Below are 12,108 nucleotides of genomic sequence, written 5' to 3'. Positions count from 1 at the left end.
GCTAAAAGGGTCGTACTTTGGGGATATCTTTGCCTATCCACTGAGGACGTAGCGCCTCTAGAAGCTCCTGTAAATCCTCAAGAGACATGCGCGATACGAAGCTTGGATGGTTCCACGTTGGCAGACACACCCAGCAGTGACAGAGCGAAAACGGCGGTAGCCTCAAGGCCAAAAACAGTGGCAGCAGCGAGGTGCGGCGGAGCAGTCCCAGCAAGGAGACACCGCCCCGTGTTTGCAGCAGCAGCGGTAGCAGCATATTAAAACCCAACATCTGCGACTACCACAAGGCGCGTCATGAAAAGTTCCTCGGCCCTTCTTTTTGCCGCGAAATTCTGAGGACAGCAAGCTGCTTCAAAGAAGAAGTCTACGTGTCGACAGAGCAGACACAGAGCGAGGCACGCGCGAAACCCCCATTTACACGGCTAGCTTTCCACACGGACGGAGGGCCACGAACCACAGTGGGAGCAGAGAAAGAGGGACTGCAAAGGGAGAACGCCTGGAGGAATTGACAGGCCTGCCAGATTCAACGCGGTGGCAACGAGCGATGCGTGAAAAGAAAGCAAGGACGTAAGAAACATAGTCAGAGAGAAAAAGGCCCGAGCACACGGAGATGCAGAGGAATATACATAGAAGGAAGCCGAACGAGTGAGGAGAGGCACAGAAGGAAGCAGTGTATTCTGGTCGCCTCACCTCGTTGGCTTCGCATTCGGTGATGGATGCCTCTGCCTCCTTTAGCCGCATACACACCCAGAAAGTGTCAACGCTATAGTTTCGAGCTTCCAAAAGGTGGGAATCACACGTTAGGGGAGCCAAGCTAGTACCACTATGGAGTTTCTGGGCAGGCAGATAAGCTTGCTGCCCATGTATCCTGCTATCCGTCAAGCATGCGTTTCGCCTGCCTCTCCTGGTGCGCATCTATTGTGTATGCTGTGTAGGCCTACGAGAAGCAGCGTGAGGCCCCTGAGATGATGGTTGACGGCACCAAAGAGAGCCTTGGCCAGCGCCTCCTCCTCTGTACACCAGAGTTCATCTAGGTCTCGAAGCTTCACCTTTAAATCCCCTAAGAACCCAACAAGCCCCCCCGCGAAGTTGGAAGAAATACCATCAGCGGCGAGATGCACAACTGAGCGGATGCTGCTCTCCAACGAAACGAGGAAGGCCCCACTTCTTTCACGCAGATCGGCAGGAACCTCCAGAGGCACACCGTCTACATACAGGCAACAATCACTGCCCCTGCTGCTGCTGCTGCTGCTGCTGCTCTCTGAGTCTTGCTGAGTGCCGTCGCTCTGGTCGAATTCTCTAGAAAAGGGTGCAGGTGCGAGCGTCACATCGTTGGAGGATCTTTGCTCTGAAAAAAGGGTGGGGGTCCCCGAGTCCTCCTGGGCGTTGTCTGGCTGATGCGGACTATCCTCAGCGGCACAAACGGAATCTGCTGTAGCTGGACTTGCTGCTAAAGAGCGTGAATGTTGAAGCACAGAGACGGGGTAGCCCGATGGGCAGTACTGCTGCTGAGATGTCAGCAGATCAGGGGCCCAGAGAAATCGGTAATCCTTACACTTCGAAGCCTATGCACACGAAACACCAACGCCAGTAACAAACTGAGCTCCCATGCATTGCCGAGCAAAATGCGCATGCGCAACAGTTTCTGCAGCAGTTGCTTGAGCGGGCAGGCAGGCGCATTGAATGCGAGCGCGGCACAAGGGCAACAGTCGTAGCGTAGGTCTCGCCACAGCCACAGCAGGACTAGACATCTCCCAGGAGCCGCAAGAGCAGGGCAGGGTGCACAACAGACTTTAAGCTCGTCAGCGAGCCGCCCAAGGAGGTGCAGCACTAGGGAGAGGCGTCTTGATTCTTCCGTGTCTTCGCCCCCTTGCTGTTGCGAAGGCAGCAGAAGCCTTTTGAAGATGTCGGGGTCTTTAGCTGTCTCTGCCACTAGCGCAGCGATAAGCGAAAACGTTTTGGTCTCTCTAAAGCGGATTATCTCTGGGCTGCCCCTTTGTTTGGCCTTCCGCTTCTGTTTCCTGCCTTTAGGTCCCCCCATTGCACTTCACTTCTCGAGCACCTCGGCACTGCCTCGCATGCACGTGCTTATGCTAACGCCCACACTTCTTCAGCCGTTTTTGCTGTTCTCCACGTTTCTCCTGTCGGTCTGCTTTATAGCATCCGTTATTCCATATATCTTTTGGTGTATTTCAACTGCCCAGTCCCCTGCGCAGCTCATTTGTCGCTCCCGTGCCGCAGGGCGGGTCTCTCTCAAGCATGTTTGGACCGCTACTCTACGAGCTCATCCCCAGTGAGCTAACACAAACGGACTTTTTTGAGGGGACAACAGCTCTCGCAAACGGACTGTCAGAAGAGTAGCAGCAGCATTCCTCTACGATGTACAAAATTTGTGTCCACGGGTTCGTCCCGGATCGGGAGCTGGCTACGCAGACTCCACCTAATAGCTGTTTCTACGGGGCACCTTTCCGTCTGTGTGCGTCTGTGCAGGAAGAACAGGCTTCATTAGCTGCTCTCGACAGGCGAATTTTGCCTGAGCTCCTCTGCGCCTACAGCACAACTGCTATCTCTCTACTGCTCTTGTGCAGTTTAATCCACTTCTTTTGTGCCATCTAAGCTCGATAGGACGAGTGTCGTCAGGCTCTGGGGCTGGTGCGTCGTTTTAGCGGCCTCTCAGCACTCATGATCTGTCATGCGTAAATCCCCAAATTCGCTTCTGTGTCCTAGATTCCTGTTGAAGCTGCTTTCCTTGAGACACCGAGAATCAAATTGATGCATTTGGAACCCTTTTAAAGCTCCAACCAAGGAGCGGCTGCAGAAATACGTTGCCCTACAGCTGAGCGATCATCATCAAGACACTACGGCATCGGCAGCGGCCGCAGCGGCGGCTGCTAGAGGTTCGCCAGTCGCCTTCGTTTTGCCCAGTGTGTGTTTCGGGAGAGCTACATTTCCTGTATTTTCGCGAAGAATCTTACTTCAGACGTGTGTGTAGGAAGCCACGGGGAGAAAATCAAAGGCAGCTGCGCAGCGGCAGCCGCTGGGCAGCGGCTGGGCAACCGCACGCATGCATCGGCAGCGGCAGTGGAGGAAGCAGCAACAGCACTAGAAGCAGAAACAAGAGGAATTAAGGATTGTGGAGTATGCGTATCGTGTCTGTTTGACTGTCCCATGTGTATCCAGCTACCTTCGACTCTGCGTCGCCTCGCCAGCAGCGGGTGCGCCAGCTGCTGTTTTGGTGTATGCCATCGGAATCATCAGTACCAGCAGCACCCTCTGTAACAGCAGTAAAGGCAGCCCCTGCCACAGCTACCGCCCTTCTCACCCAACCCTGAAAAGCCGTAGCGACAGGAAGCGCAGCTCACCTCCGTGCAGCAAGCCTCACCAGCTAAAGCCTCTGAAGCACCCTGACAGCGCGAAGAGCAGCAGTCACACAACAGAGATGGAAGGGCAACACCTGGTGCTGCGTTTGCGTGCCTCTTCTGGGCATAGCAGAGTGACGTGCAACAGCAGTATCACGGCATCCGAGTTGTATGTGCAGGTAGCCCAGCAGCTGAAAGTTCCTGAAGATACACTCGACCTCTACACAGATGCTGCGAAGAAACAGGTGCAACTTGTTTCTTGCTGATGCTGTGCTGCTGCTGCCACTCCTGATGGGCTTTCGCGCCGCATGGAGGCGTTCCTGTGGCTGGTGGTTGTTCCCCAGGGTTCAAGTCTGGCTGCTGCATCAGTTCAGCCTCAAATGGAGAGCTGTCTTTTCTGACAGCTTTCAGCCACGGCTTTCTATTCGCCAATGCAAATGCGCCTTTTTCCTGTGCAGCTATTGCCGCGGGCCGCGTGCTGTGTAGAGTCTTTGGGCCTTTCTTCCGGATGCCTCCTTTTTGTTGACACACGAGGCAGCAACGCTGTTGTTAGACATTCTGCAACCCTCTTCACGCCATCGCACAGCCTTAAAGACGTGGCTCTCGACATTCCGCCGGCGGAAGGTAGACTTCACACTGCGCCTGTGGCCGACTGCTGGCTGGGGGCCTCTCGGCAGAGGCTAATAGCTGCACACTACACACGCACCGAAAAAGCATTTCGGTGTAGTTGCCTCTGCACCAGTGACAGAAACTTCACCCGCAGGAGTCGCAGGGGCAGTCTCAGCACAGAGTGACACACACTTTCTGCTCAGTTTGCACGCTTCACGGATGCCCCCTCGGGTCGTGGTATTCTCGCAGTCTCTTATTTCCTTGCCTTGCCTCCTAGCATGCAGTTCCGCTCACTCCTGTATGCTGGCTTTTCGGAGCGGTGCTTTGAGGCTTTACCCTTGTTCTTCCGCAAAACGGCAGCGTTGTGTACTAAGGCTGCCTCCACTGCAGAGGCAGACTTGCGACTTCATGCGGTAGTTGTGCGTTTCTGTGGGCTGCTGCTCTCTGCCCAGGCCTGCCCACAGCCAGTTCCAGCAGTTCTAGTTCAAACCTTAGCAGCAGCAGCAGCAGCAGCAAGGATGCCGACAGCAGCGGCAACAACAGTGCATTTAAACCCTTTGACAAATTCCTAGAGGAGAGGGACTACGCCGTTCTGGATTTGCCGCTCGTCAACAGCTTCACAGCCACAAAGCTGCAGGCTGGCCATATGAACAAGGTCTGAGTGAAGCCTGCATGCATGCATACACATAGTCCTCCCCAGGCTAGTGAAGTCTCTTGCCTTTTCTATGCAGGGGACTGGACCTCGTGCCCTTCCGCGCATGCAGATGAGCTCGCAAGTCATCTGGTGCTGCTCGTGCTAGAGTTTCTGGTGCGCTGCAGCTTCCTCAGACGCTGACGCTGAAGCACCAGGTGTACCGACACGTGGATCACCTGGAACTGATGAATGTTTCCGAGGTGCAGCAGTTCGTTTCCTACTGGAAGAATGATCTCAATATGCAACAGCAACGCTGCGGCTTCATGTTTGGCTATTATCGAGAAGATCGGCATTATCCTTTGGGGATTCGCGCCGTCTGTGAAGCCGTCTATGAACCTCCTCAGGTGAAAAAGTTCCCCCACTCTAACAAAAGCCCTACCGCCACTGACCCTGCTGCAACTTCTCCTTCGCTTTCCTTTCGTGGTTTTATGCAAAGCGTCTGCTTCTGCTTCTGCTCCTGCTGCTGTTGTTGCTGCTGCTGTTGCTGCCTTAGCTGCGTTTGTCTGCCGTGAGGCGTCTTAATGCGGAACCCGCAGCGTTTCTTGTCCTACAGTAGGGTGCACGATAAGGGGAGCGGCAGCGCTTGCTTTGTCATGGCTGCGCGTGCGACTTGCGTACAAAGAAAGGCCTGCTGTGTGTTTATGCGCTTTCTCGCTGCGTTTTTTTGCTCTCTTCTTCTCTTACTCTCTGTCTCAGAGAGTATCTCCCGGTGATTTCTTTTTCTATTTGCCGATTGGCGGCTTGCGCTATAGATTCCACGCTGCTACGTCGAAACCGTCTTCTTCTGCTTGTCCTTCCCGCGTCTGCATCTCTTCTGTTAAGTGCCGATCGCTCGCACTCAGTCTCCTTGTGTGAACGCGCGTCTCTTCCTGCCCGTAGCGTGGATTTTTTGGCCTCTGCCTCTGCGCTCAGGAAGGAACGGAGGACGAATTTCGTTTGCTAGAAGGCCACGCTTCAGAAATGGAGTTGGCTGCTGCAGTCGCTGCTCGTCTTGGACTCGAGCTGATTGGCTTTGTCTTCACGCATAAACCAAGGAAGCAGCTCCTTACTCCAAAGGAGGTTTTGTTCCTCGCAAAGTGAGTTGCAAAGGATTTATCCAAGCAGCAAAAAGAAGCTTGCTGTGCGCTGAAGCCGCTTCCAACCCCCCAATTCCCCCCAAAACTGTCCTCCTGCCCACGCAAAAGCCGCTCACACCCGAAAGCGCAGCGTGCAGATCGGCCTAGGCGTCTCTGGAGCTTTCGCGAAGGCTTTCCCTCCTTGCCTGCTTTGAAGTCTGGAGGGACGGCACTGCACTGTGTTACCGATACACCAGGCTGTCTAGAACAAGAGAGACCTTCAGTCTCCGCGTGCTCTTGTGCGAGCTGCTGCCGCAGGCTACAGCTCGCTCACCTTCAGTCGAGTCATTTCTCGGGGTATCCGGTTCCTAAGTTTGTCGCATGCACCGTGGCGCTGCAGCACACTGCTGAGCCTCAAGAGCTCGAGCAGCAGGAACAGAAGCAGCAGGAACAGAAGCAGCAGGAAATCGTTCCTAACGCCTTTATGGTATCCGATTTGGTGGGTGTCAGCTTACGCTTCCCTGTGCACACTAACGCCAAGAAAATCGCACATACGGGTGCTGCCCTCCCTTCCAACGCGCTTTCCATCGCTCCGTGTGTGGAAATTTCGCCCCTCCATCAGTTGCTTACGACGCATTGCTCCTCTCGGACTCTGGCTGATCACAGATTATGGCTCTTGTTCGAGACGGCATGATCGCCGACGAGCAAACCGATGAGACACACATCGTCCTTAGCAAACCCCGCAAGGCAGGTTGTGTTGGGGGTGCTTGTGCTGCTGTTTGTGCGGTTGCTTTTGCTACTGCTGTTTGTGCTTTTGCTGCTGTTTGTTCTTGTGCTGCCGTTTGTGCTGTTGTTTGTTCTTGTGCTGCCGTTTGTGCTTGTGCTGCTGTTTGTACTGCTGTTTGTGTTTGTGCTGCCGTTTGTGCTTGTGCTGCTGTTTGTACTGCCGTTTGTGTTTGTGCTGCTGCTTGTGCTGCTGTTTGTACTGCCGTTTGTGTTTGTGCTGCTGCTTCTGCTGCTGCTACAAATTGGCGGAGGTGAACAGCCGTGGCGCCCTTGCGCACCAACGCGGTGTGTAGCTGTCGCTCTATCGAGTATCTCTCTGCACAGGCTGCTACTGCTGCTGCTACTGCTGCTGCTGCTGCTGCCAGGGTGTCACATGCCGTTTTTGCGCTGTCTCCTCGTGCTGCCCTCCGTCTCTCCTAAGGGAGAATTGCGGCCGCAGGTGCTGGAATCGGGTGTGGAAAAGGACCGATTCGACGCAAGCTGGTGTATTGTCAGGGTTAATGAATCTGCGCCTAAACGGGTGTGTTTTTTCGTTTTTTGCGTGATTGGCTGTCTCGGTTGGCCCCTAGCATGATGAATTTACGTCAGCAGTGTCTATCCCTCCTCGCAGAGGCGCCTTCCCTTGAGGGGGGGAGGGGGCTTGCTCGATGAGGCGTGGCACTACATGCATGGCGGTGGAGGCTTGCTTGCTTGCGCGTGCGTGCCTCATGGGCTCTGTCTGCCGTTCGCCTGTGGCACGTTCAGGTTCGCTCTTTCTTCCAGCACACGCATTTCCCTAGAGAAAATCGGATTATAGCCCAAACTCCGCAAGACATTCAAGTCAGTGGACTCTGTATTCTGCCGCTGTGGTGTTGCACAGCTGTTGTGGCACAGCTGTTGTTGAACGGCGCTGTCTGGCTTTGGTGATCCCCCTGTGTCTGTCTGCCCCGCTGTGTTCCCTTTCGCGCCTTCCGCTGGCTGAGGCGGCTGGCTGTCTCTCCAGGCCTTCCAGTTGACTTGAAGCTGCACTCCCCGCGGCAGCCTCTGGCGTGAAATACATCTCTTGCCTCGCATAGACCGCTTTGGGCTGTTTCAGGCATACTTTAACCACCCCTCGATGAGCCGCTCGGCTGCGGGTGCTGCTGGGGGTTCTGACGCTAACTGGAGCCGATTCTGTGACTTCCACTTACTGCTCTATGTTGCGCGTCTCTTCGACCTTCCCACGAGCCTTACCATCTGCGACTCGGTCTCTAAAGAAACGCCGGTGGATGCCGGCATGGAAGACATTCTAAAGTCCCTTGCCTAGGCAGGAGGCTGAACGCATGGGGTAATAGAGCCAGCGTCATGGGCAGCAGCTTAAACGCCCCTCTGCGCGTAAAGGGTTCCCCTCGCTGATGCATGCACTGCCGCCTAGCTGGCTGGCTGCTAAGTCCGAGCAAGCCGCCGAGTCAGTTGTCGCTAGCCGTCGGCCGGCAGGTCCATCCACTGTGAGGGATATCTCGATGAGGTGGGGCAAGCGTCTGGCGCGCCAATGTGTGTCTTTGTCGTCCTCGCCGTTGATTAATTTGAGGTGACCGTTTTTAACACCCCCAAAGGGGCCCTTGGCTGCTAGCTGCTAGCTGCCAAGCCGTAGCGAGGCCTACGCCGTCAGTCCCCTCTGCAGCAGAGGCGAGCCTACAATGAAGGTGAATTCGTTCTCTGTGGCACTACTAACCTACAACGAAGGGAGTTAGCCACCTACCTGGCCACCCCGCTGGTGCGCCTGGTGCGTTCTAGGCACCGAAACAGTCTACAGTCGGCCTGCTCACCAGGCAACTGCCAGTAGTATAGGACCACCGAGTATCGCACGTGAGCAAAAACATTCCAAAGAATGACTGAGCCGATAGGCAGCTGATGGGAGAGTCTACCTACCCGAGCCATCGAACGGTCAAGTGGATAGACTGGCGGCTTCTGATGATGGCTGGATAACCGACAATAAACGAACGTTGCGTAGCGCCCCCAGCTTGCTGCTGTGGCCTGGTGCTACGCCAACTAGCCGTTTCTCCGTTACCACCTCTACCTTTGGTTGGCTGTCTAGACACCCCCATCGACCCCCCCTAACTCCCGGTCTACTTACTGACTGCGCGGGAAAGGCAGTACCAACCCCTCTAAGGCTACGCTTTTGTGGCAGGTGCCAAGCAATCCGCCGGCGTAAAGCAGTTGTAACGGTTCGGGCAGGTTTAAGCGGCACAATAAGCGCCGCACCGACTCCTCGCGACTTGTGCTTTGTAAGAGGGAAGCACTACAGAAGCGCTTGCATTTTAGAGCAACATCGAGTCAGACAGGCGCTGTTGTTACTGCCGTGGTGGCACTGGCGCTACATCCTGTAAAACGGAGGCAGTGCGTGAAACCGCCTCAGCGAGGGATCCCCCCAGCTGCCAACGTTGGCCTTTCCACTACTCCGGATAGACTTCCCAATCCTCTGGCTTGCGTAAATACGCAGGTTCCGATCGGTGCGAGGCAAGTTTCTGCGGCTGCCGCAGACACTTCCATCTCAGGAGCCGCTGCACGAGCGCTGGCACCTTCTTCGCGTCGAGTAGACGGGCTGTGAGAACTTTTCACGGAACTAGGAGCAAAAGGCCGACAGCCTTTCAGGAAAGGGTGGTGACAGCAGCATCGCCATATAGGGATGCAGTTGCAGCAACTAAACGCTAAAGCAAGAAGCCCCGCAGAGCGGCAGCCCCTTGTTGCTGTTTTTGCGATTCGCGCTGCAATTCCAGTAGCAACGCCTGCAAGGCCACCACAGACAACGACCTCTGCAACGACCACGTATCTAGAGCAGCAGCGTTTCCTAGCAAGCCATGGCAAGAAGCCACATCAGCGAACGGCAGAAGCAGCTGCAAGCACAAGCGCAGCGGAAGCACTAGCCGCTAACCCGAATGTTTCTATCCTTAGGAGCAAGCTTTGCAGCCGCTCGCGCTGCCTCCAAGGCTCCTTCTGCCTCGCCTACACCCTGCAACGCGAGGGCTTTCCGGTGCCAGGCCGTCCGCTGCGTGAGAAAGCGGTCAAACTTCTGCTGCACACGCTGCCGCTGCTCGGCACAAGCAGCTTCCTGCAACCCCTCACCTGAGCTGCTGCAACTGATGCTGCTGCTCACGTCTTGCGCTGCACAAGAGAGCGCGACGTCGCAATGCGCTGCAGCATCCCTAAACTGCTTCAGTCTTAGGCAGCAGGAAGCAGCGTTCAACGACAAGCCGCAGCACAAGGCCTGCGCTGCAGGAAGACACAGTTCGGCTGCACTACCCGGGGCGCCTTGCGCCGAAAGTGCAGACGACCCTCCGAAGGGGGGCAGAAGCTGCGGCTTTTGCTGCTTTTGTAGCAAGGAACACGCAGCAGACATCCGGCAAATGTCCAATCCTTTCTTGTAGAATGACAAGGCAGCAGCGGTCCAGCCGTGCTGCACCGCAGCAGCCACCCACAGCAGAAGCAGAAGGCAGGCACTATTTTACACGTTCCCAAAAAAGAAGCAAGTAGGAAAGCAAGAGAGAGGCCATCTTGCTCAGACTAAGCACACGCCATGCAAAGGCGGGGATAGCTACGAAAAAAGAGGGCCTTCCTGCTGCCGCAGTCTATTTCTTTTACGCAACGAGCTCCCCCAACTGATACGTCGTGCTCCCCCTCCCTCTTGTCGCTGCTGCAATTGGATATATATGTAGGACTACTTTGAAGAGAACATTCCCTTCTTCTTTCAGAGCGATGCCCAGTGCCGCCTTTTCATCTCCCGAGAGAGCCCAATGGTCGGCTTTCTGCAGCCGCAGCATCAACGCACCACAGCACCAAAGTCTGAATCCTAGAACGGCAGTGTCCAGACACGCGCATCAGTTGCCGCATCAGCTGCTGCAGCAGTGGCTGTAGCAGAGGCTGCTGGCGTGCCAAGGTACGTCTTTCCTCTGCGAATGCGCTTCAAACAGCTCCACTTACCCTTCCGAGGATCCCCACAAATGAGACAAGTGCTCGGCAGTCCAGCTGGAGGCCTCCAGGCCTAAACGACGCCTCTTCAGAGACACCTCCTTCCTGCTGCCCGTGCTCAGAGCTCTGCAGCAGCAGCAAAAGTTGGTGCAGTCTCTCTGGCGCGTAAGACAACCGATGAGGCTGCAAGGCCGAAGATTCCCCCCTCTCGATACACTGCAGGCCCTTAATGACTCGCTTCAGCTGCAGTTCGGCTGAGAAGGCATCTGGCCCCCCCTGCAACTCCGTCAGAGCAGCAGAGTCAGCCGCTCTCTCGCCGACTCCGCCGTGGCAAGGATCTCCTGCTGTAAACTCGCAAGCAGTCTCGGCTGCATCTGGCATGTGCAGCAACCATACCCCTTCCTACGCCACATACACACACACAGATATCCATTCGCACCAACGTAGGCCACCCACCAAAACGATGAATACGAACACAAAATACAGATCGCAAGGGCAGTGCATGGAGGGCAGGCCTTACCCACGACGTCCTCGGCACATTTAGAACCAGTGCCACATCCTTTTGTACTGCCTGCTGCTGCTGCTCCTGCTGTTGCTGCTGCTCCTGCTGCTGCTCAAAGTCCCCATAACCGCCCTGTTCATGCTCAGCATGCTCTGAAAACGGCGAGGGGACCTTAAGCTGCTTCTGCTGTAGGCGTTGCTGCAGCCTCAGCATGCGGTCCTGGTGCAGCTGCTGCGCAGGCGGCTGCCGCAGCAGAAGCAACTCAGGAGGCAGCATCACTTCCGCTGTTTGACCAAGAGAAAGCTTCAGCAGAATTGAGCGCAGCCACAATGGAACTGATGTCACTGCGGAAGGAGACAGAAGCAGCCACACGTTCTCCGACTGCTGCTGCTGCCCCTTCTCCGACTGCTGCTGCTGCTGGAGTTGATCCTTCTCCTCCACGTTCCGGAACGTCAGGTCACCTGCTCCTGCGAGACACCTTGGATCCGCCACATTGAAAAGCAAAGGCAGCAACGGCACGCGTTTCTGCTGTTGCAGCAGACGCAAGGCTTCTAAGACCTCTCGACGGCTCGTATCAGCGTCATCCGCAAAAGCTTCTGAGCTGGCTGCAGCAGCTGCTGCAGCTGCTGCAGCTGCAGCGTGGGGTGGTAGGGATACTTCTGCCTCAACGCGCAGGCGGACAAGCAGGATGCTTTCCTCGTCTGCGAAAAGGGGATGAGAGGCTGCTGCTGCTACAGCTGCTGCTGTTGCGCCGACTCCTGGCTGCTGCTGTTGCGGCTGGAACGGAATTATGGAATATCGCAAGATTCCCGCAACCGCATTTGGGTGTATAGGCGCTGCGAACATGCAAGGAGCATAGCAGCAGCAACAGCACTTGCTGCTGTTTCGAGAAGACCTGCTGCGACAGCAGCAAGGAAATGCGCAGCACTCGAAACAAGATTAGCAACTGCAGCCACGACTTTGAGGGCCTTGGATCTTACAGGGAACTCTGACTTCTTCCAGGCGCTGCCAGCCGCAAAGGCGAACGAAGAGGCAAACAGCGTTGCTGCACGGTTTGCTCAGGTCCTTAAATGCGCAGCTGCTGCTTCGGCTTGTTTCAGATACGCCTTCTGCTTCGACTGCCGCCAAGGCCGCTTCTCCCAAGGTTCTGGCGCAACTGCCAGCGGCTGAGCGCAT

General features: G+C 55.7%; 2 protein-coding genes across 2 annotated transcripts; one reads left to right on the top strand and one right to left on the bottom strand.

Moving 5' to 3' along the window:
* Nucleotides 1-3,439: 3,439 nt before the first annotated feature.
* LOC34622006 (nuclear protein localization protein 4) lies at nt 3,440-7,788 on the top strand. Its single transcript, XM_026334747.1, has 10 exons — nt 3,440-3,604; nt 3,818-3,983; nt 4,361-4,623; nt 4,788-5,006; nt 5,575-5,738; nt 6,036-6,216; nt 6,384-6,464; nt 6,925-7,023; nt 7,248-7,322; nt 7,579-7,788. The coding sequence occupies exons 1-10, from the start codon at nt 3,440-3,442 to the stop codon at nt 7,786-7,788; spliced, it is 1,623 nt and encodes a 540-aa protein (XP_026190532.1).
* Nucleotides 7,789-9,172: 1,384 nt separating this feature from the next.
* Nucleotides 9,173-12,108, bottom strand: LOC34622007. Its single transcript, XM_026334746.1, is given in 9 exon segments — nt 9,173-9,250; nt 9,397-9,918; nt 10,184-10,267; nt 10,443-10,832; nt 10,951-11,037; nt 11,075-11,084; nt 11,162-11,671; nt 11,770-11,918; nt 12,037-12,108. Coding segments are annotated over 9 exon segments (1,902 nt in total).

This window comes from Cyclospora cayetanensis, unplaced genomic scaffold, assembly GCF_002999335.1.
Source record: "Cyclospora cayetanensis isolate NF1_C8 unplaced genomic scaffold, CcayRef3 CcayRef3_contig_5, whole genome shotgun sequence".
NCBI classification, from domain to species: Eukaryota; Apicomplexa; class Conoidasida; order Eucoccidiorida; family Eimeriidae; genus Cyclospora; species Cyclospora cayetanensis.
Note: the sequence above shows the minus strand (reverse complement) of the source record. Positions and strands in the feature narration are given on the sequence as shown.

What these genes read in the sequence shown, in the direction of transcription:
- LOC34622006 (XM_026334747.1), top strand. Translation starts at nt 3,440, where the DNA reads ATGGAAGGGCAACACCTGGTGCTGCGTTTGCGTGCCTCTTCTGGGCAT. An exon ending in AGGCTGGCCATATGAACAAG is followed by an intron (nt 4,624 to 4,787) that starts GTCTGAGTGAAG and finishes GGTGCGCTGCAG; the next exon opens with CTTCCTCAGACGCTGACGCT. An exon ending in TCCTTAGCAAACCCCGCAAG is followed by an intron (nt 6,465 to 6,924) that starts GCAGGTTGTGTT and finishes GTCTCTCCTAAG; the next exon opens with GGAGAATTGCGGCCGCAGGT.